At 45.1% G+C, this 23,054-nt stretch overlaps 1 protein-coding gene across 1 annotated transcript in view; it reads left to right on the forward strand.

Moving 5' to 3' along the window:
• The first annotated feature begins 2,516 nt into the window (after nucleotides 1-2,516).
• The window catches only part of LOC138768743 (uncharacterized), a 35,230-nt gene continuing 14,692 nt past the window's right edge, over nucleotides 2,517-23,054 (forward strand). The window contains exons 1-16 of the mRNA XM_069946697.1: nucleotides 2,517-2,605; nucleotides 5,084-5,789; nucleotides 7,310-7,651; nucleotides 8,777-8,882; nucleotides 10,543-10,729; nucleotides 11,065-11,170; nucleotides 13,089-13,148; nucleotides 13,228-13,299; nucleotides 14,107-14,178; nucleotides 14,258-14,341; nucleotides 17,378-17,449; nucleotides 17,529-17,609; nucleotides 18,524-18,629; nucleotides 19,674-19,860; nucleotides 21,056-21,161; nucleotides 22,231-22,413. Coding sequence (XP_069802798.1) covers nucleotides 5,286-5,789; nucleotides 7,310-7,651; nucleotides 8,777-8,882; nucleotides 10,543-10,729; nucleotides 11,065-11,170; nucleotides 13,089-13,148; nucleotides 13,228-13,299; nucleotides 14,107-14,178; nucleotides 14,258-14,341; nucleotides 17,378-17,449; nucleotides 17,529-17,609; nucleotides 18,524-18,629; nucleotides 19,674-19,860; nucleotides 21,056-21,161; nucleotides 22,231-22,413 — 2,268 coding nt within the window. The 5' untranslated portion in view covers nucleotides 2,517-2,605; nucleotides 5,084-5,285. The remainder of the gene's footprint in view (nucleotides 2,606-5,083; nucleotides 5,790-7,309; nucleotides 7,652-8,776; nucleotides 8,883-10,542; nucleotides 10,730-11,064; nucleotides 11,171-13,088; nucleotides 13,149-13,227; nucleotides 13,300-14,106; nucleotides 14,179-14,257; nucleotides 14,342-17,377; nucleotides 17,450-17,528; nucleotides 17,610-18,523; nucleotides 18,630-19,673; nucleotides 19,861-21,055; nucleotides 21,162-22,230; nucleotides 22,414-23,054) is intronic.

Raw genomic sequence — 23,054 nt, forward strand, 5'->3', positions numbered from 1 at the left:
GGCCGTCCCATGGCCCCCGTTCCCTGACTATGCGCGCCTGCGGGGTTGGAGGCCACTGACTGGCACGGTGTGGACTTAGTGTAGGGACCCATGTGTATCAGATACCTGCACGATGGTACATGGGGCAGTATGGCTTGATCAATTCATACACAAAATTCTGATGTGTTTTTTATTTAGCCTAGGGGCACTAGTATCAGCCATAGGTGTGAGGTGCAGCGCTCTTTTTCTTCCCTGAACCGTATGTAAAAGATATGTTGTGTGAACATGACTTAAAGGTGAATTGATACACTCTAAACTTCATTATGGGGTAGGACAAATGGTGAACCCCTGCATTATCATGTTCTAACAGTAGAAAGAGATCCCCCTAATCTTGCACATGAAAAGTGGTGCCTTAGCTTTACCAATGCCCCTATCACATGCTATTTTCTTTTTGTCTCCAGTATACAACCAGATACTGTTAAATTAGTATTAGGCTATGTTCACACAACGTATATTTTCGTAAAACCACAGCCGTTGTACAACGGCCATGATTATTATGAAAATATACGTTACCTTGCTGTCTATGGTATAGTATACGCTTGTCAGTTTTCTGCAGCCACTATTCATTGAAAAACAACTTTTAAACTTGCAGCCCTGTGCCCAAAGGGATTATCTGTGCCCTAACTTTGCACCACCCCTCCGTCCCTCCTCCCCATCCTCTTCATCATTAGGAATGCCACTGGAACATTTTCTCCATGCTGAACATTGCACAGGTGCTTAACGATCCAGCCCATGTGCCATGCTAACACAGCTGAGGAATAGGAGATAATCTGCCTGGGGCATTCCTAATGATGAGGAGGAATTGAGGTACTCACGGTCAGCGCTGTCCACATAGAGAAGTGGCCGAAAGCTTAAATAAATGAATTTAATATAGTGAAAAGTATATTTAATATAGCACAAATATGACTCGTTTCGAAGACATGCGTCCTCTTCATCAGATAAAACAAAGATGCACTTTGTTTTATCTGATGAAGAGGACGTATGTCTTCGACAGCGCTGACCGTGAGTACCTCAATTCCTTTTTATTTTATTCACTTATTCTCTCCACGGGCCCCATTATTTTGGGAGTATCCTGTGTTTTTGGTACAGTCAGCTCAGCAGTCCCTAGAGGTAGTAGGCCCCTATACAGTGGACTGTCACCTAACAAGACCCTGGATTTGGAGTTGTACCCTGTTGAGGGGTGATATGCACAAAGCCCAAGTGGCATCCAGGTGAGCATCTTCTCACATAATCCTTATCCTTGGTGTATTGAGGTATCACACGAGGCGCCGGTGCCCGCTTTCTTCTTTTTCTCTCCCTTGTAATGATGAGGAGGGTGGGGAGGAGGGACAGAGGTTGTGCCAGCCTAATGCGTACATATTCTAGGCCATGCCCATTGGGCACGGTTTTTTAGGACAATGACTGCATCACCTGCCGAACGGACCGCAGGACAGATCTTGGAATAAAAGCAGCCATCCGAAGATACAAGCGGTTTGGGGGGGGGGGGGTGTCAGATTGTGGGTACAGAGTCACTTTAAGAAACTTGCTCTTTTCTCGCTCAATTTTTTGTCCAATCACCATCTTTTGTTCACATCTGCCCAGTAACCAAAACACATAGCAACAGTGATGTCACAAACTACTGCGGCAAATCAGGACCTGATTCACTTTAGCAGATACCACCTATTAACATAGAAAAGGGCAGAGAAGGGAGGACATATACAAAACAATGACCATACCAATTACTTAAAGTGACTGTACCACCAGGCCCAGGCTGATCCACCTTTAGTGGGAGGAAACCCTAGCCCCTCTATGATAGGGTTCCATTGATTTTAATGGAGTCACGTCATGTAGGGGCTGGGGTTTCTTCCCACTTGGGGGGTGGGTCGGCCGGCCTCCAGTGCTTCAGCCTGGGCCTGGTGGTACAGTCACTTTAAGGCCTCTGATCTCATGTGCCTCCAATGCTAAGGCATAGGGGGTATTTTATTCTTTTCAGTAGGTCCCAGGCATAGGGGTAATTTGAACCATTGATCTGGTATGGTGATCCCTTGGGAGGACACAATTGGCACTCCATATTGAGGTTAGATGGCCATAGTCTCTGTGGGTGGTTTACATGGGGGTTCTCTACAGTGAGACTGTGCTATCCATGACCATAGATTAAGAACTTTCACATATAATGCATGTCCCCATACATATACATACACATTTCCACACCTACGCCTGCATTGAACTCGTTTTACTATGTTACGTACTGGCTTTGGTCTTATCTATGCTATATACAGTATGTAGCTTTTATACTTGAACTGAGTGCTATTCATATAATATCCACTAGAGGTCAGTGGCGAACCTCCCGAGTCTATACGTTTATTATTGTGTTGTGCAATGAGCACAACATCCACTAGATGTCAGTACTAGGCTACCTGATGCCTTAGTCATGTGTTCTAATGGCATAGTGATGATCCTGTTGAATGTCAGCTGATCTGGTCACATGATCTGTCAGACGGAGCATGGAGGTTTCCTGGCTGGTGCAGCACATGATTTGTGTTGGAGAAGAAAAGCCCCAGAGCTGCCATATACTGGGATAGAGAAGGTAGTATACAGTGCTGACTCTGCAGCCACTTCCTCATACATGCTTTGTTTACTATGGTGTATGTTCTGTGTATATACAGTCACACTGGACAATGTGTATGTTGGGGCTGGAGCTCTTATTGGGATTGGTTATCAGATTTAGATGGGGTGTATAATAATAATAGGGAGAGATTAGCGAATTTGCTGTAATTACAGTGTATTTACAGTTATAAGGCAGCCGGGGAGGTGCGGCGGTCAGTTGTATGGCAGACGGGGAGGAGCGGCGGTCAGTTGTATTGCAGCCGGGGAGGAGCGGCGGTCAGTTGTAAGGCAGCCGGGGAGGAGCGGCGGTCAGTTATAAGGCAGCCGGGGAGGTGCGGTGGTCAGTTGTAAGGCAGCCGGGGAGGAGCGGCGGTCAGTTGTAAGGCAGCCGGGGTGGTGCGGCGGTCAGTTATAAGGCAGCCGGGGAGGTGCGGTGGTCAGTTGTAAGGCAGCTGGGGAGGAGCGGCAGTCAGTTGTAAGGAAGCAGCTGAGGAGCGGATCGCAGAGATGAGGAAGTGCTTTGCTTCCTTATTACTGTAATTTCGTCCATCTCTAATAATAGGCGTTGGTTAGTTTTCGGTATGCTAGAAAAAAAGGCCAAATGCTGGCTGACATGCAGAATTTACTCAGATATGTTGCAATAAACGTACGGTACTTTGTTCATCTACTTTGTGGACGCTGTTTCTTTGCTAGAATATACGGCCTGTGTATAAGTCTGTACCCAGCATGTCACATGTGATTACGGCCTGTGTATAAGTCTGTACCCAGCATGTCACATGTGATTACGGCCTGTGTATAAGTCTGTACCCAGCATGTCACACGTGATTGCGGCCTGTGTATACGTCTGTACCCGACTCATCACGTGATTGCGGCCTGTGTATACGTCTGTACCCGACTCGTCGCGTGATTGCGGCCTGTGTATACGTCTGTACCCGACTCGTCGCGTGATTGCGGCCTGTGTATACGTCTGTACCCGACTCGTCGCGTGATTGCGGCCTGTGTATACGCCTGTACCCGACTCGTCGCGTGATTGCGGCCTGTGTATACGTCTGTACCCGACTCGTCTCGTGATTGCGGCCTGTGGCTGTATTCATGTCTTCCTGGCATTCCTAGGACGGCATCCAACTTTTCCAGGTGCTGGGAGCCCAATGGCAAGTGTTCAGGTTTGGATGAACATTACAGATCACAAACCTTCAGCGAGTTTGCTCAATACTAGTGATAACCACTTGATATACGGTTGCCTAAATACAGTGCAAGTTTCTGGCACTACCTCACGTGGGGACCTGACAGCGATTTCTCTCTGTGTCCTCTTGTGTATAAATCTGTGGTTCTTCAGTTATTGTCTTATACCATGTCTGATGAAGAGCCCTGTACTGTAGCCTCCAGAGCTCACATTTTATCATCATCTCACCTCCAATACCCAAAACTTCAAACGTGCCCTTAAAACACATCTGTTCAAGCAGGCTTATCAGGTTTCTAATATGTGCCCACTACTGAGAACTCAGCTTGTATCACTTTGTTGGATTGCCTTCTGTTGTCTCTGAACATTGGAGAGGTTGAGCCCTATAGATCAGGGGTACTATTGTCAGGTGAAGGTCCGAGCTGGACATTAGTAGTAAATGTGTTGTTTTGTTAACTTTTCCCAAACTTTGTTGAACTATTTACATACAGAATTGATGATTATTAGTGGGAAAACTTGCATTTTTTTTCTCTCTCAACATACCTTTGAAATTAGGTACAAATGGAGTGACTACCCCCAGTAGTATAGCGCCCACCTGTGCGCTCCCCCAGTAGTATAGCGGCCACCTGTGTGCTCCCCCAGTAGTATATCGCCCCCCTGTGCGCTCCCCCAGTAGTATATCGCCCACCTGTGCGCTCCCCCAGTAGTATATCACCCACCTGTGCGCTCCCCCAGTAGTATATCACCCACCTGTGCGCTCCCCCAGTAGTATATCGCCCCCCTGTGCGCTCCCCCAGTAGTATATTGCCCACCTGTGCTCTCCCCAGTAGTATATCACCCCCCTGTGCGCTCCCCAGTAGTATATCACCCCCCTGTGCGCTCCCCGAGTAGTATATCGCCCCCCTGTGCGCTCCTCGAGTAGTATATCGCCCCCCTGTGCGCTCCCCGAGTAGTATATCGCCCCCCTGTGCGCTCCTCAAGTAGTATATCGCCCCCCTGTGCGCTCCCCCAGTAGTAAATTGCCCCCCTGTGCGCTCCTCCAGTAGTATGTAGCCCCGTGTGCGCTCACCTAGTAGTATATAGGCCCCCGCTTTGTGCTCCCCAGTAGTATATAGCCCCCCCTGTACTCCCCCTCCCATATAGCATATAACATCATCCGTAATTGCAGACTGTGCAGGGAATGTGTCAATGCCCCTTTAGGTATTATCCGACTGGCATATGGTCATTAGTGATTAAAATGTTATAAATAGTTTATCTTTATTATCTTTTTCTTTGTAGACTACCATCCTGGCTTCTTACTTATTACATCGTCCAGTGACTGATGTCCACGTTCTCTCGCATCTCGGCATCTTTGACAAAATTTTCCTTGAGAAAAAGTCTATGATGGCAGACCCTGTTACGGACCTATTTGATAAAACCAAGTCTATTTGGTCTAAATTCTTTAACTAGTGATTCATTTACTCGTAGTGGACCTGACACCATGGATGAAGCCCTTGGCTTGGGTAATGTTCTAGAGCCTCTAGAACAGCTCACCACTAAACAACCTTTTACAGATGAGCAGCGGCCAGAGCCGCCAATCCTGCGGGATGTTCCTGTCCCTGTTGCGCTAGTAGAGACAGTGCTTCCATCCCATTCCATTTCGGAACCTTTAAACCAAGGTAATCCTGTTATGGGAACTTCCACAACGGTCAGTGGTTCTCCTGTGACTCAGATCAAGACACTGGTTCCAGGCAAGGCAGCTAATGGAGGCAAAGTAACGTTTTCCGAAGTGCTCACAGGGACTCCGCTGAGACCCGGGGCGTCTATTGTATCTGGGAATACGATGTTGGCTCAAGTTCCAAATCCAGCTGTTGGAGGACAACCTGGAGTGAGACCTGTTCAACAACTATTGCTGCAACCAGTACGTACTTCAGTAGCTCCAGCTGGCACAGATGGAAACACTGGCGTGATACCGGGAGATACACTGACCTCTGCACCTCAGCAGGTAGTGGATAAAATGTGTACATATATTTTTGTTCATCCTGTTTTACACTGTATTTTTTGGCCACTTTGGAGACTAGTTTCTGACTAAGGTCACATGAACACCTTACAGAGTATAAACAAAAGCTTTACAGCAGTACACAATATACCTGTGCCGCGATGTTGTTAAAGGGGTTGTCCCACCTGCCGAATATTCAGTTTGGCACCGTTGTGTCCCCACTTACTTCCTGCTTTGACACAGAGGGGGTGGGTGATGCTGGGGCACATCGGTGCTGAGCTGAAGCATCTCGGCTTTCCTGATGTCCCCACTGAGGTTTCACATGTCTCCAGGGACAATCCAAGCTCTGAAATGGAAAATCAGAGGGAGAGTGCGGGAGAATAAAGTATATTTACCTCTCCCCGAGGTCCTGGACACCACTTTAAGCTATGTGAGCTATTGGCAGCTGATAATCGGCTTGTATAAAAGTGTCAACAATCAGCCGACGAATGGGTAAAATGCCCACTTGTCGACTGTTGGCATCTTTTGTGTGGCATTTACCGGCCACACATCCCTCTGTGTAAACAGGGGATATGTGTGCTCCAGCAGTATAAATTAAAGGGATTGTCTAAATAGTTTATTCGTTTTTAGTATGTCGTTGATCGTTGATTTAGATCTGAACCTAAAATTATCGTTAATCGTTCGCTGTAATTCCATATTCGTTTGCTCAAGTTCTGCATTTTTTGCCTAATCGTTCAGTGTATTTGCACATTGTCCATTGTTTTGCTCGATCACAATAACGATCGTAGTAACTATGGGAACTAATGACCATCATTCTGTGTAATATGGTGAACGATTTTAGGTTAATGACAAATCTCGTTTGCAATCGTTTATCGTTAGTTTTTAATCGTTAAAAAAACGCTCTGTGTAATAGGACCCTTAGGCTCAGGTTGGTATAAAGCTCTTCTTCATGTCTCCTAAGCCTAAAGGGGTTGTCCAGAGAACTGTCTAAAACAGTACTTACCAGGCACTGCTGTCCTTGATGCTGCCATTCCGATGGTTCTGCTCATTGCTTGACACAAGGAAGTTCCTGCTCATCCAAACAGCCAAGCATTGGGAGCTGTTGGAACAGCGAGAGTGGGATTCGGGAAATGGTAGAGGAGAGCAGACTGTCAGCAATAACTTGGCTCTGCAGAAAGACAGCAGGGACAATTTATTACCTGAAAAAATACTGTTTACTCTGCTCAGCAGGAGCCATGACACTTCATGGTCTGGCGATCATGTGATCACTGGGAAGCTGCAGAGATCTCCTGTAATGCCCCTGTTACTGGGGCTAATATGTCATTATAGTGTTAAATAAAAGTGAACACAGAAACAAAAAGCTACATAAATACACAATTGGCCTAGCTTGCCCCCTGTATACATCTCTGTATAGTGAGTTGCTTTTGCTTGCTCGAAGCATGGCTTCCAATTTACTAGGCCATGTTTTTGTTGGTGCTTATGTTTTATGCTTTTTATTTACCTTCTATACATTCCTCTTTCCTCAGGGGGGTTGTAAACGCATTACACTTGTGCTACAAAAACCCGCACAGGGTACGTCTGGAGTGCGTCGTGTGGTTCTAAGTGGTCTTCCAGGAAAACTTGAAGGAAACCAGTTGGCTTCCCTGACCAAGGCGGAGACTACCCAGGGACAACCAGTTAAAGGGGTCACTATTCAGCTGCAGGTGCAGCAGCCTGGGGCAGCGGGACAGACAGCGCAGACATTCCAGATTGTAGAGCAGACACCTGGCGTCATGGCTGTAGCACCTGGAGGACAGCAGGCACATGTTGTAAGTCCGCAAGGCACTCAGAGGCTTTCAGTACCTCTTAAAGTTCTCCTGCAGCCGCAGGTAAGTGACCCCGCCCACTGGACTCCTTATCACCGAATGAGCAGGGAATTCAATCAAGTTATAAGTTGTGCTGAATGTTTTCCCTCAAAGATATATATCAATCTGCTCAGTTTTTGCTTCTGTATAACATGATGACGATAGATTAAATAGCATTGTCTTGGTGACAGGTTCCCTTTAATAAAAAGGGGCATTATACTCTTTATGCTGATTTAGGGGTTAGGAAGTTGACATTAATGGCAATTCATGCTGTGTATACAGTGTATACTACATACTGGGGGAGATTTATTAAACATGGTGTAAGGGTAGGTTCACACATACCGGATCCGCAGCGGATTTCTCATTGCGAATTCGCAGTGAGACTCGCTGGGGATCCAGTACTGTGAAGGTGAATGGGTCCGCTGCGTGTATGTGACCCGGCCCCTTTAACCCCTGTATAAGGCTCTCGGCTTCCCTCACTCCTCTTCAGCCAATCAGTAAACGAGCTGCGGGCGGGCTTTCGGCCAGTGGTGCGGGGGTTAAAGGGTCCAGGTCCGGCGGATCCGCTGCGTGTAAGGGAACCATTCACCTTCACAGTACTGGATCCGCAGTGGGTCTCTCTGTGAATTCGCAGTGAGAAATCCACTGCAGATCCGGTACGTGTGAATCCACTCTAAAGTGAAACTGGCTCAGTTGCCCCTAGCAACCAATCAGATTCCACTTTTCATTCCTCACAGACTCTTTGGAAAATGAAAGGTGGAATCTGATTGGTTGCTAGGGGCAACTGAGCCAGTTTCACTTTACACCATGTTTGATAACTCTCCCCCACTGTGTATATAGTGGGAGAAGTATGAAATTAGAGGCACATAATGTACATGTGTCTATCATAAGGGGAGGCTGGTGACTGATGTGACATTACCCTTTGTCAGCACTTACCACCACCCTGTCACCGCTGTGAGGCCACTTCTGGCTTTGTGAGTTGCGAAAACACAGTGGTGGCTGCAGGAAGTCATGTTATCGCTTACCTTCCTCATTACATGGCTGGTAACCAGCTGGGAAAGTGCGCTGTGTTTGATAGTCATAATAAGAATTTCCTCAGTACATTGAACATTCTCTGAGGCCTACCCCACTACATGTATTTCTCGCCAGGCTGGCTCCTCTCAAGGTGGTCCACAAAGTCTGTCTGTGGTGAAGGTGTTGAACACAAATGAAGTGGCTAATCTCACAGCTAGCCCGGCAGTAATGAAAGTAGGAGGTAGGTTGTTCGAGACTAATATACTTACTGGCAGTAGAACTGGGATTCAAAACCCACACCCATAACTGAGGACAAGTGTGTTGTCGTTTTTGAAAAGAAAAAAAAAAATTACTGGGAATTCCGAAGAAGGTTGTTTTTAACCTCAGTGGCATTATATGTTAAAGGGGTACTCCAGCGAAAAGCTTTTTCCCAGTAATTGAAACACATTACAAAGTTATATAACTATGTAATATGCTTCAATCACCTATCTGCCCCCCTTCCCTATCTTTTCCTTCCTCAGTCCCCCACCAGGAATTGAAGTAAACTCATTCTTACCTAATGACTGTTGACCCCAGGCTGCTCTGTGGCAGCCATTTTGTGACAATGACATCATCAAGAGGGAGGCGGGTCTAAGCACTGTTAGGCCAGCCTCCCTTTGTCAGATGACTCAGGTTGCTTAGCTCTGATTGGCTGAACAAGATGTAAGCCATCTAACAGTTTAACAGAGTCAGTTAGACATCACAGGAGACAAAGTGCATCATGGGAAACCTCAAACCAGGAAGTAAAGAGAGAATGAAGCCACCAACTGGAGCTTCAGGGACATGCAACAAGCAGGAAATTCAAACGGAGACAGACTCAGGAGGGATGGTAAATAAAAAAAACTATGTACCCCTTTAATTAAAAAGTTTAGCGCACTCGGGGGGGGGGGGCTACAGCACTGGGGGAGGAGATACAGCATTGGGGGCGAGGCTACAGTCCTTGGTGCGATGAAGGTAAGAAAATTACTTTCTTTCTCAGTGTTCCTGGCCTTATGGAAACATTACAGCAAGCAAGGTTATTCTAACCTGCTGTTAGTTTTCCTTTAAAGGGAATCTGTCAGCTGCAATTCATGTTCCAACCCCCTAATAATGCTGAACAGCTGTTAGATCAGAGAAACACATGATACCTTTCATATATCTGTCTGTGATTCCAGAACGTACAAAAATGCTTTTATATTTAGTAAGAAGAGTCAAAGAGGCTTTACTGAAGTGCAGCAAGCTGTAACACCTCCTCACTCCTTCCTCCCACACCTGACTCTGCTTGGGACGCTTCCAGGTGTCAGTCAGCTGGGGGATAAGAGAGGAAGCTTTCAGCTTCCAGCATTAGGAGTTTGGTAAAGCCTCTCTGAAGCCTTGTACCAGAGAATAAAAGCATTTCTTTACATTCTGGAGGCACAGCTGCATACAGGAAAGGTACCATGTGTCTCCTTGACCCAGCAGCATCTAATAGTTTTATCTGTTTTAAACATGAATTACAGCTGACAGATTCCCTTTAAGGGTACAAACCCACACACCGTATACGCAGCAGATACGCAACAAATACGCAGCAGATTTGATGGTGAAGATTTGATGCTGTGTTCAGTTATTTAGATCTAATCTGCTGCGTGTTTGCTGCGTATTTGCTGCGTATTTGCTGCGTATCGCAGCAGTAAATACGCTACGTATACGGTGTGTGGGTTTATACCCTAAGGATTGTTGACTTTGTGGTTTGGGTCTTATAGAAGAATAGAGTTAATACTTCATCTCTAAAGCATACATATTCCAGTATTCTAGTTATTGTTACCGGCTGAAGGGGATCATAAGGGGTATAATAAAAATGTTATTTTTTATGGTTGAGTTTCAGTATATTTTACATTCTATAGTTGAGGAATCACGTAAATTGGAGAATCAAAAGATACAGGAGAAAGCAAACCGCATTGTGGCTGAGGCCATTGCCATGGCTCGTGCCCGAGGAGTGAAAAATATTCCACGTGTCCTAAATGAAGATGAACTTCCAAGTGTCAGTGCTGATGATGCGATGCGAAGGTCTAAGAGCGAGTCGAAGCCTAGGTAACCATGTACAAAAAGAAAAATGGAAAACGGATCCTAAGACATGGCAAAGATCAGTTTTTATCATTCGTTTTTTTTTTTCCCATAAAATGGATAAGTTAAACAGACAGTAAAAATGCATGGTGAAGATAACCAAATAATCTAACCTGAAATAAAACTGCGAAGAAAATAATACTGGGGCAGACGAGATTTTTCTGCTGACAGTTTATTTACAATTTGTGCTTCCATTGTTGTTTAGAACAAGGATTTCCAACCACTTTTTACTGGGACAACACCAGCCAGTATATGGTCACGGCTCCATTACCGGTCCTCAGATGTCTCCTTTTTGTTTCCAGTACCATCACTCCTATTGTGGGTAAGAGAAGAAAGTGCGACTCGTCTTCTGATAACTGTGATGCTGAGGTGTTGCCATCTACAGCGAAGGTTGAAGATAGCGTTCAGGTACTATAATTTAATCCTAGGGGAACTATTACACGGCCGGATTATTTTAGTAAACGAGCGCCGATTGCGAGACTGCTAGATCTGGACCTATTACTGGACCTTAAAGGGGTAGTGCGGCGTTTTAAAATTATTCACTAAATAACACACATTACAAAGTTATACAACTTTGTAATCTATGTTATGTATGTGAATGGCCCCCTTCCTCGTGTTTCCCCCCATCACACTCTGAAGTGTGATGCACTATACTCACCTGATTCGTGTTGACCCCCGTCCGCCATCTTGGGACAATGATGTCATCTTCGGGAGGCCGGCCGAACCGCTCCATACGTCCAGCATGCTGTCCCCCCTCTGCCGCGTCATCAGCTGCTCAGCCCCGATTGGCTGAGCACAGTTATGCTCAGCCAATCGCGGCTGAGCAGCTAATGACGTGGCAGAGGGGGGCCGGCATGAGGGACGGATGGAGCGGTTCGGCCGGCCTCCCGAAGATTACATCATTGTCCCAAGATGGCGGACGGGGGTCGACACGAATCGGGTGAGTATAGTGCATCACACTTCCGGGTCTAGCGTGGGTGGGGGGGGAAACACGGGGAAGGGGGCCATTCACATACATAACATACATTACAAGGCTATGTTCACACTACGTAACTTTCCGGCCGTAGCACGCTCCGTGAATAAGCGGCCGGAGATTTACGTAGTTTGCGTACAATGGAAAGTATACGATCTACGGCCGCACAGTTAACACTACGTACGAACTTACGCCCGGATCGTATGCGGCTCCGTAAAAAATGAACCAGACCATTGTTTTGGGACCATTGTGCTGTAACTTACGCCCGTAGCGTAACATGCGGTCCCGTACGTAGTTGTGATTTCTTCATTTTTACACCTTTTTGTGCCGATCCAAAAGGTTCTGTGGGGTATCCGGGGCTAGCTGAAGATATCCAAGTAAAAGACCGCTGTCAGATCGCTACATACGCCGCTCAGGAAGCGTACGTAGCTTACGGGCGTAAGTTCGAGGACCGTACGTAGCCGGCCGCAACTTGCGTAAATTCCAGCCTGAGTTTTACACGTATATGTCCGGCCGTGAAAAATATGCGGCCGGACATATACGTAGTGTGAACATAGCCCAAAGTTGTATAACTTTGTAATGTGTGTTATTTAGTGAATAATTTTGAAACGCCGCACTACCCCTTTAAGACTGTCGATAATTGGGCAGTAAGGGCTGCATGGACATAATTAGTAATGTCCATGCACCCCTTGCCCAAACACCTCATACCTTACCTCTCCCCGGTCCTGGTCTTTTCTCCTGTGCTCTGCAGCTTCCCATTCCCTGCATTTGCAGTGCCTGACAATTTTAGGTCCAAACCTAAACCAACGATCAGCTGATGATCCTTGTCATTGGCTGATCGTTGTCTCTATTACACGGAGCGATAATCGACCGATTATTGCTTTGTGTAATAGGGCCCTAAGGCTATAGCAACTAGTCAGACCTCTCATTTGAGTTGATATGCTAACTACTTTAATACAATTAAAAAAGCTAACTGTAAACAAACCACTTACATAGACCAATACAATATAATTTGCAAAGCAATAATCCAAGCCCCAGGCATCAATATGGATACTCCGCTGTGTATTTATCATCAATTAAAATTCATCCCACATGGCAAGTATGTCAGATAGTCTTCTGGTCTGTAGTCAGGACCTATTACAGCCTATGGGGCAACAGCCTATGTTATCCATTGTTACCATCCATAACCACTATAAATGGTGTCTGATCACCAGCCATATGTGAAGTTAGCCTATGACTCTATGCTGTCACTGCATGTATGCAGAGCTGCCTTCACACATTGTCCTGCACTCGCACTTGCTGTAAGTCTGCAGTAAAACTTTATATGTATGTTATAACTATTTTTGGTTCTAGTCCCACGAAGATTTTGCTGTTGGATCCAGTGTTGAAATTTCAGAATGGGACACCCCAGCCGTAAGTGTTATTACTTTTCTTCTCTAAAATGATATGTATTTGAGCAATTATTTAATCTCAGTTTAATCTTTTTTTACAGGAAGTTGATGAAGTGACGGTGGAGGAGTTGGAGCGTGACCACCAGCCAATACAGCATCACATGCTAAACCCTGTGAGTAACCTTTTCTAAAACTGATCACAGTGCAGTTACACCAAGTGACTCGTAGGGGCTGTCCCCTCTAATCATAACCGTTCAATTTTCTTTTTCTTTTCTATCTTACTGGCCCATCAGGGATTCACATATGATATCATCTCTGATTAGAGTTTTCAGCCGACTCACATTATCAAAAGGGATGTTTTACAGAGTAGGGACAGAGTGCTGCTTGTAGGCAGAGGACAAAAGTCAGGAAAATTTTAATCACTATGGGGCCTGTCCAGCAGCCACAGCCCGCACAGCTCTGGGAGATGATATTGTTGCAGATTCAGGCCATGTTCACACTGTGTAAGAGACCGGCCGTTCTGTGACCTGGCCGGGTCACGGAACGGCTGGTCTCTGCAAAGATCATCCCAGCCGCTACTGTAGCACTGGCCGAATAATCTTTCCAGCCACAGTGTTCTGATGCGGGCGCATCAGCGCGTGCCCGCATCAGAACTCCTTATAGCACACAATGAAGCAAGTGGCCGGAACTGCCCTCTTCATTGTGTGAACTGACAGGTTTTTCTGCTGCCACAATTCGCTGAATTGCGGCCGCAGAAAACTGACATGTCAGCTCTTTGCGGCACCGCATGGGATCCCTGCCGGAGCGTATACGATGTGTATACGCCCCAGCCGGGATCCCATAGAAGGAGAGGCAATGTGCACACGTAGTGTGAACATAGCCTCACAGTGGATCTCACCTCAATACATAGAAAGTGTCGAAAGCAGTCATTCATCTGCAGTAAAACTTCTTATATACATTATAATTATTTTTGGTTCTAGTCTGACGAAGATTTTTCTGTTGGAACCAGTGTTGACGTTTCTAGTGAAATTTCAGAATGGGACACCTCAGAGGTAAGTGTTATTGCTTTACTTCCCTAAAATTATATGTATTTGTGCAAATTTTTAATCTCTGTTTAATCTTTTATTTCAGGAAATGGATGAAGAGACTGAGGAGGAGGAGGAGGAGGAGTTGGAGTGTGACCACCAGCCAATACCGCATCACATGCTAAACCCTGTGAGTAACCTTTTCTAAAACTGATCACAGTGCAGTTACACCAAGTGACTCGTAGGGGCTGTCCCCTCTAATCATAACCGTTCAATTTTACTTTTCTTTTCTATCTTACTGGCCCATCAGGGATTCACATATGACATAGAGGTATAACCAGTAGGCTAGAGGTATAACCAGTAGGAAGAGAGAGATTGTGATCCCGCTGTATAGAGCTCTGGTGAGGCCACATCTGGAATACTGTGTCCAGTTCTGGAGACCTCATCTAAAAAAGGACATTGATAAAATTGAACGGGTCCAAAGACGGGCTACAAAAATGGTGGAGGGTGTAAGGCATAAACCATATCAGGAAAGACTAAAGGGCCTATTACACGGGTCGTTTAGAGGAGCAAACAAGCGCTCTCGGCGCTCGTTTGCTCCTCGTTCCCCGCTCGCTGCCGCCACTATTCAACGCGGCTGCAGCGAGCGGGTAAGTGCGGGAGGGGCTGCGGGGGAGCTGCTCGGAGGATCGCTGAACGTCCGGGCAGCCCATAGGATATAGCAGCGTCTGCTGCCGATGCTCCTATTCAACGGAGCGACGGCAGCAGATCGCTGCTATATCAGTTGCTTGTTGATCAGCCGACATGAACGATGTCGGCTGATCGTTGCACTCTATTCCACAGGACGATTATCGTCCGTAGCGGCCGATATCGTCCGAATACGGACGATAATCGTTCCGTGGAATAGGGCCTTTAAAGATTTGAATCTGTATAGTCTGGAGGAAAGAAGGGAAAGGGGGGACATGATTGAAACCTTTAAAGTGTCACTGTCGTGAATTTTTTTTTTGCAGAAATCAATAGTCCAGGCGATTTTAAGAAACTTTGTAATTGGGTTTATTATCCGAAAAATGCATTTTTATCATGAAAAAGCAGTTTGAAGCTCTCCCCCCTGTCTTCATTGTTCTCCTATGGAGAGAGCTAAAGAAAAGACCAAAACAGGACAACAAAGAGTTAATCTACAAATCCCTCACGGGATATCTCCTGTGACAGTCACCAGTGACCTGTCTGAGCTCGGATTACAGCTGTCACCCAGCTCCGTGCCTGTAATCCTCTGTTATCTGCTTTCTGCTGCCGGCTAACTCCCTCCTTCCTCCTCCCCCCTCCCCTCTCCCTAGAGCAGACAGGGGACGTCTCCTGCAACAAGTCACAATTTTCAGATTTTTCAGAGTGGATGAAAAAGAGGAAGGAGGGGGGGGACCTGGGAAAGGGCTTTTTACATGCAGATAATGGCAGATTTGGCTAATAAACCCAATTACAAAGTTTCTTAAAATCGCCTGGACTATTGATTTCTGCAAAAAAAAAAATACGACAGTGACTCTTTAAGTATGTTAAAGGACTAAATAAGGTTCAGGAGGGAAGTGTTTTTAGTAAAAAACTGAGCTCAAGAACAAGAGGACACAGTGAGAGGTTAGTTGGGGGAAAGATCAGAAGCAATGTGAGAAAATATTATTTTACTAAAAGAGTAGTGGATACCTGGAACAAACTTCCAGAAGAGGTGGTTGGTAAATCTACAATAACAGAATTTAAACACGCCTGGGATAAACATATATCTATCCTAAGATAATAAAAAAGAAAATACTAAAAGGGCAGACTAGATGGACCCAGTGGTCTCTTTCTGCCGACAGTCTTCTATGTTTCTATGACATCTTCTCTGATTTGAGTTTTCACCCGACTCACATGATCAAAAGGGATGTTTTACAGAGTAGGGACAGAGTGCTGCTTGTAGACAGAGGACAAAAGGCAGGAAAACTTTAATCGCTATGGGGCCTGTCCAGCAGCACAGCTCTGGGAGTCGGGTCGTGACATCACTATGTTATCCAGGAAGTGAAGCCTTGATGCAGTAGTAAGTGCAGGGAAAAAAGCACTTTATAAGCATTTCCCATAATAATAAGTGTACATTAGTGATTTGTATAACTTCTGGGGGGCAATACAATACTTAAATAAAAATTTTCGCCGGACTTCTCTTTTAAGACATGTATTAGCATAAGGCAGAATTAAAGCTACATGGTGGATCAGTATGTGTCAACCCATGATGGCTAGAGCTTGCCCTCTTTGCCTTGGAGGTGCCGGTACACTAGTCTTGATGTATCCCACCCTCCTGTGTATTTATCATCTATTAAAATTCGTGCCACATGGCAAATATTCCAGATGGGTGTTTTTGTCTGTAGTCAGGACCTGTTTCAGCCTATGGGGCAACAGATGGCATGTTTGACCCAAAATATCTAGCTTGTGTCATCTGTTGTCACCATCCATGACCACCATGGATGGTGTCTGATTGCCAGACATATGTGAAGCCAGCCTATGCTGTCACGGCATGTATGCATGGCTGCCTTCACACCTTGTGCTGCTCTCGGCACTTGGACTGAGTACAGAACATTAGGACACTTTCACTAGTGTTAGAATTTTTCATGCAGATCTGTCACAGATAAGCTGCAAAAATTGCATGTTTTACATGTGGATATTGGGGCAGATTCAGGCCATGTTCACACGGTGTAAGAGACTGGCGGTTCCGTGACCCGGCCGTGTCACGGAACGGCCGGTTTCTGCAAAGATCATCCAGGCTGGCCGGATTATCTCTCTGGCCGCAGTGTTCTGATGCGGGCGCATCAGCGCGCGCCTGCATCAGAACTCCTCATAGCCCACAATGAAGCAAGCGGCCGGAGCCGCTCTCTTTATTGTGTGAACTGACAGGTCTTTCTGCGGCCATAATTCGCTGAATTGCGGCCGCAGAAAACTGACATGTCAGTTCTTTGCGGCGCTGCTTGGGATCCCTGCCGGAGCGTATACGATGTGTCCGGGGTCTGGCCGGGATCCCATAGAAGGAGAGGCAATGTGCACACATGTGCAAAGTTCGGCTGTTGTTGCTGATGGCAACCACAGCCGTACTTTTACGTAGTGTGAACATAGCCTCACAGTGGATGTCGCCTCAATACATAGAAAGTGTTGAAAGCAGTCATTCATCTGCAGTAAAACTTCTTATATATATTATAATTATTTTTGGTTCTAGTCTGACGAAGATTTTTCTGTTGGAACCAGTGTTGACGTTTCTAGTGAAATTTCAGAATGGGAGACCCCAGAGGTAAGTGTTATTGCTGTACTTCCCTAAAATTATATGTATTTGTGCAAATTTTTAATCTCTGTTTAATCTTTTATTTCAGGAAATGGATGAAGAGACTGAGGAGGAGGAGGAGGAGTTGGAGTGTGACCACCAGCCAATACAGCATCACATGCTAAACCCTGTGAGTAACCTTTAAAAACCATATAAGTGATTACAGTGCAGTTGCACCAAGTGACTCGTGGGGTCATCCCCTCTAATTATAGCCGTTCAGTTTTCCTTTTCTTGATTTTGCTGGATTCACATGTGACATCTTCTCTGATAAGAGTTTTTAAAAAACTGATTTTTTTTTTTTTTTTTTACAAATACAAAATCGTGGTTGACAACTTTTTTCTGTACAAAAACGGATGGAAAAACACATTGTGAACCTAGCCTCACAGAGACAAAAAATAAGAATGAAGCTTACACTATTTGTCACATAAGTGTATGTAAAATATATAAAAATCTAAATGACATAAAATGGGTTAAGATCAGCAGCTACAAATCTGCCAGCAGTAGTAACTACATAAATGCAGTCAGAATACCAGAAATACCCAGCCTACAATACAAGTGGCACTTACAGCATGTAGACTGATTTACTAAATCACCATCTTGCAAAAACAAGCTTGACAAGGCCAGTAGCCCCCATAAAATAAAATTATCCCAAGGAGAGGATCCTGAATAATACAGTGCTGCAACAAGAGTAATGTTTCTGAATTATTCTCATGCTAAAGCATAGTCTGCTCATAAGCCAGCCCATATACCAACCAATACCTGTGTTTAAGGTAAACAATACAACTATTACATATATTATATGCACAATAAAGAGAGAAAAATCCCCACCAGGTATCCGGGGCTGCAGAGGATCGCTCTTCGGATCTGTAGGTGCTTCCTCCTAGTGGTGACTGCTGGAAGTCAGGATGTTATTGCTTACTTTCCTCATTACATGACGGGTAACCAGCTGGGAAAGGGCGCTGTATTTTATAGTCATCATAAGAATTTTCTCAGTAAATTTGAACGTTTCCTGATGCCTGCCGCACTACATGTATTTCTTGCCAGGCTGGCTCCTCTCAAGGTGCTCCACAAAGTTTGTCTGTGGTGAAGGCGTTAAACACCAATGAAGTGGCAAATCTCACAGCTAGCCCGGCAGCAATGAAAGTTGGAGGTAGGTTGTTTAAGACTATACATGCTGTCGCCGTGGAAAGTGACAGCACAGATATGCATACACATAATGATGAATTTTAAAAGCTGCCCGAAAGATGCCATCAGCCAACAATCTGGCATTTTTCACGCTCATTGGCTGATTACTGTCACTTTTGCACAGGCCGATTATCGGCTGAAGGAGCATTTCTAGCTATGCTCCTGGCTGATAATTGGCTAGTGTAAAAGGCCCTTAAAGGAGAAGTCTGACAATTTTTAAAAAGTGACAGGCGGCAGGGGGAACACAATAAACAATTATAACTTACCTCTCCCCGTGCCGTGATGCACCGCATGACAGGCTCGGAAATCCCCGCCAGAAGGTAGCCATACAATCTATAAATTACTTCTTAAAAGAATAAAATTAACAATTGATCTCTTTAAAGTGACACTGTCACCTCCTTTTTGCATTTTGACATCTCTACACAGGTGTAAAGGGTAAATTTAGCGGTTTTCATACCTTATTTTATATCATACGTCATGGTGCTTGTTCAAGTAAAAAGTGATCTTTTATCAACTGCAGATTGAGTTAAGTGGGCGGGGCCTCGCGGCATTAGCACCACTTAGCCCCCACCCCACAACGCCACAGTTGGCCCCGCCCCCTCACAGGCCATTGGAACAGGCTGGCCGAAAGGTCTAGACCCCACCCCCTTTACATCGGCCATCCAATGGGGGTCAAGGGGGCGGGGTCAATGGTGCAGTTGTGGGCGGGGTTAAGTGGCGCTAATGCCGCGAGGTCACGCCCTCTTAATACAATCTGCAGTTGATAAAAGGTCACTTTTTACTTGAACAAGCACCATGACGTATGATATAAAATAAAGTATGAAAAACGCTAAATTTACCCTTTACGCCTGTGTAGAGATGTCAGAATGCACAAAGGGGGTGACAGTGTCACTTTAAAGCATACATATTTCAGTAGCCTAGTTGTTACCTGTTGAAAGTGGATTATAAGGGATATAATAAAAATTGTTGTTTTTTATGGTTGAGGTTCAGTATATTTTACATTCTATAGTAGACGAATCACGTAAACTGGAGAATCAAAAGAAACAGGAGAAAGCAAACCGCATTGTGGCTGAGGCCATTGCCATGGCTCGTGCCCGAGGAGTGAAAAATATTCCACGTGTCCTAAATGAAGACGAACTTCCAAGTGCCGATGCTGATGATGTGATGCGAAGGTCAAAGAGCGAGTTGAAGTCTAGGTAACCATGTACAAAAAGGTTTAGTTCTGAGCTTGTCCACACATGGATATAGAACATGACCTGTAACCTAATATACCTAATATAATTTATTGTAAGGGATGTTCTCCTGTTTGAGCTTGCTTAAAAGACAACCAAGACAAGCCATGTTTGGACCTGTAAGTAGTAGTGAGCTAAGATGCTGAACTGTGTGAATTTGTCACTAATCTCTGAACCTGAACGCTCTGCAATTGACTCCCGGCGGCTGGAGAAGTTGAACAGTTCAGCGTCTCCACTCAATAATACCCATAGGACCTCTAGTGGCTGTTTTATCCCTAGGTAGTTTTACTTTCTAGAAGACGGCCCATCGGTATTATGGAGGATCTGTAATACTGATGCAATATCATGCTGTGACAAACAGCAAATAGGCAGTCACCCTGTATTCGGATATTTCCTTCATTAGCCAAATAGCTGTTTGTCTAAATACAAGAACAAGGTGACACATGGTGTGGACTTTATTTTTCTTTACTTAAGGGTTGTTGTTGTTGTTATAGGCTATGTTCACATGTAGTAAGAGACCGTCCGTTCCGTAATCCGGCCGGGTCACGGAACGGCCGGTCTCAGAAAAGATCATCCCGGCCAGTACTGCAGTTCTGGTGCGGGCACATCCATGCACCATATCAGAACTTCCCTCTGCACACAATAGAGCTTGCGTCTGGAGCCGCTCGCTCCACTTTGTGCACTGACATGTCAGTTTCTCATGGCGCCGCTAGGTATCCTGGCTGGAGTGTATACCATGTGTATTCCCTCAGCCTGCAGCACTACGTAAGTACCGCACAAATCACAGCCATTGTAACAACGGCCGTGATTTCTGCAGAACTTACGTAGTGTGAATATAGCCATAAGGTGTATGGGGCTCTCCCAAAAGACCAATGACAGATGATGTTAGTGGTGATAGGGGTCAGGTGTGATGGAAAATTTGTTCTGGGAGAGATAAGCCGCATCCAGATCTCTCTGGTTGCTGCTTAAACCTCATCATAGAGAACACAGGATTGCTTGTCCATGCTGAACGTATATGGGGAGAATGGGTGGCGTGTGGAATTGATAACTGATGGCCGAACAATGTATATGCCAACTTTAAATAAAAAAAAAAAAATAGATCTATATCTCCTGTATAGATGGGTCCTTTTGACAACAAATGTCTCGTTTTTGTTTCCAGTACCATCACTCTCATTGTGGGTAAGAAAGTAAAGCGTGACCCGTCTTCTGAAGCTGAGGTTTTGCCATCTCAAGCTTCTCCAGTGGAGGATGAAGATAGCGTTCAGGTAGGTACTCTACTCTCATCCTAAGGCCATAACACACCTGAGAATTATTGGGGGAGATTTATCAAACATGGTGTAAAGTGAAAGTGGCTCAGTTGCCCCTAGCAACCAATCAGATTCCACCTTTCATTTTCTAAAGAGTCTGTGAGAAATGAAAAGTGGGATCTGATTGGTTGCTAGGGGCAACTGAGCCTGTTTCACTTTACACCATGTTTGATAAATCTCCCTCATTATGTCTAAAATAAAAACTTTGTTTCTGTAGCAACCGGTCAGTGCTTGTTTGCTCCTCTCCATCCCCCTGTGTAATAGGGGCTTAAGACCTCCTGTTCTGTCTGTGATAAAAATCTGTACAATGTTACAGCGAAATTTGACACCAGAAGATAGAGACAATAGATGAAACTTACAGCTCAGCCTCCCTCTCCCTGTAGAATGACCTTTGCCCAGGTCACAGAGGTTACAGAACATGCTTACGTGTGTGTCCCATACAAAGATTGAGGTCTGTAGATGTTTTTTTGTCTACATCCATGAGTCTCGCCATAAAGCAGGTCACTAAATGCTGTTGAAGGCTAATCTGAGCTTGCCATTAAATAGGGGATAACAAGCTGATCCCTGGGGGTTCAACTGTTGGAACCCCCATTGATAGTCAGAACACAGCAATAAAATAAGTATAATGTTAGACCACCAAGACTGGCACTCCATTTATTCGCTATGGAGCTGCCAAACTATGCCAAATGCTGAACTCAGAAGCGTTAGTTAGCCCCATAGAGAGTAAATGATCAGTGGACACTGAATTGCACTAAACACTCCATTTATTGCGTTTCTTTGCTGCATGTGGGGGGGGGGGGGGGCTGTTTCCATTTGGCCTCAACCCATCATTTTTCTATAGCAGTTTTATATTTCTAAATATCTATATTATGTATACGCAAGATGTACGCAGTTGCAGGTTGCTGTTGCACTCATCTGTACGTGTAGTACTTCAGCAGTATTGAAGTAATGACAAGTTCCTTTTTAAGTAATTATAGGATAGATGACCAAAAATTTTAAATAATTTCCTTTTTTATTTTTCACTTAGAACCGGTCAAACCGCCAGGTAAAACGTAGGAAGTACACTGAAGACTTGGGCAGAAAAATTACTGATGACAAAGATAATAAGAAAGTTGATGTGACCGATCCTATCATGAGTGAGCCTGTCCTTCAACCTGAACCCAACCCAATGCCTGACAGTGAAGCTGTCCCTTCCATGCAGTTCCTTGTTGTGAGTTAATGACTTATGTTCTTACATGATAGAGTAACTGTGCTTCCACAGGAATAACACCAGAGCATTTATGCTTCTAGTTTCTTGGTATATAATATCTAGCATGAAAATACCTTCTAATTGGGATATTTTGGGTAGGTAGCTGAAATATCAGTGTTTCCCCAGATATGTATCCATTAGGTCAGGGGAAATCATGTCCTGGTCCAAGAGTCAATGTCTAAAAAGCTTTATGGACCAGGCCATGGTAGCTGCCAAATGTGGGACCCCCTACCCATACCCTGTCTCTCTGAAAAGATTGTATTATTTTTTTTAATTAGGAAAAAAAACAGACTATGGCTTATTTTGGTGTAGGTCTTATTTTTGGTGAAATGGAGTATGCCCCTACACTGTAGCCCCACCCCATACTGTACACATCCCCCCCTCTGCAGTAAGGCCCCCCGTACTGTATACCTCTTTTCCCTCTCTGTAATTGTTTCCCCATACTGTATACACCCCCCTCTGCAGTAAGGGCCCCCATACTGTATACCTCCCTCCCTCTGTAGTTGTTCCCCCATACTGTATACATCCCCCTGCAGTAAGGCCCCCATACTGTATACCTCCCTCTCTCTGTAATTGTCCCCCCATACTGAATACATCCACTC

This window comes from Dendropsophus ebraccatus, chromosome 12 (assembly GCF_027789765.1).
Source record: "Dendropsophus ebraccatus isolate aDenEbr1 chromosome 12, aDenEbr1.pat, whole genome shotgun sequence".
NCBI lineage: Eukaryota > Metazoa > Chordata > Amphibia > Anura > Hylidae > Dendropsophus > Dendropsophus ebraccatus.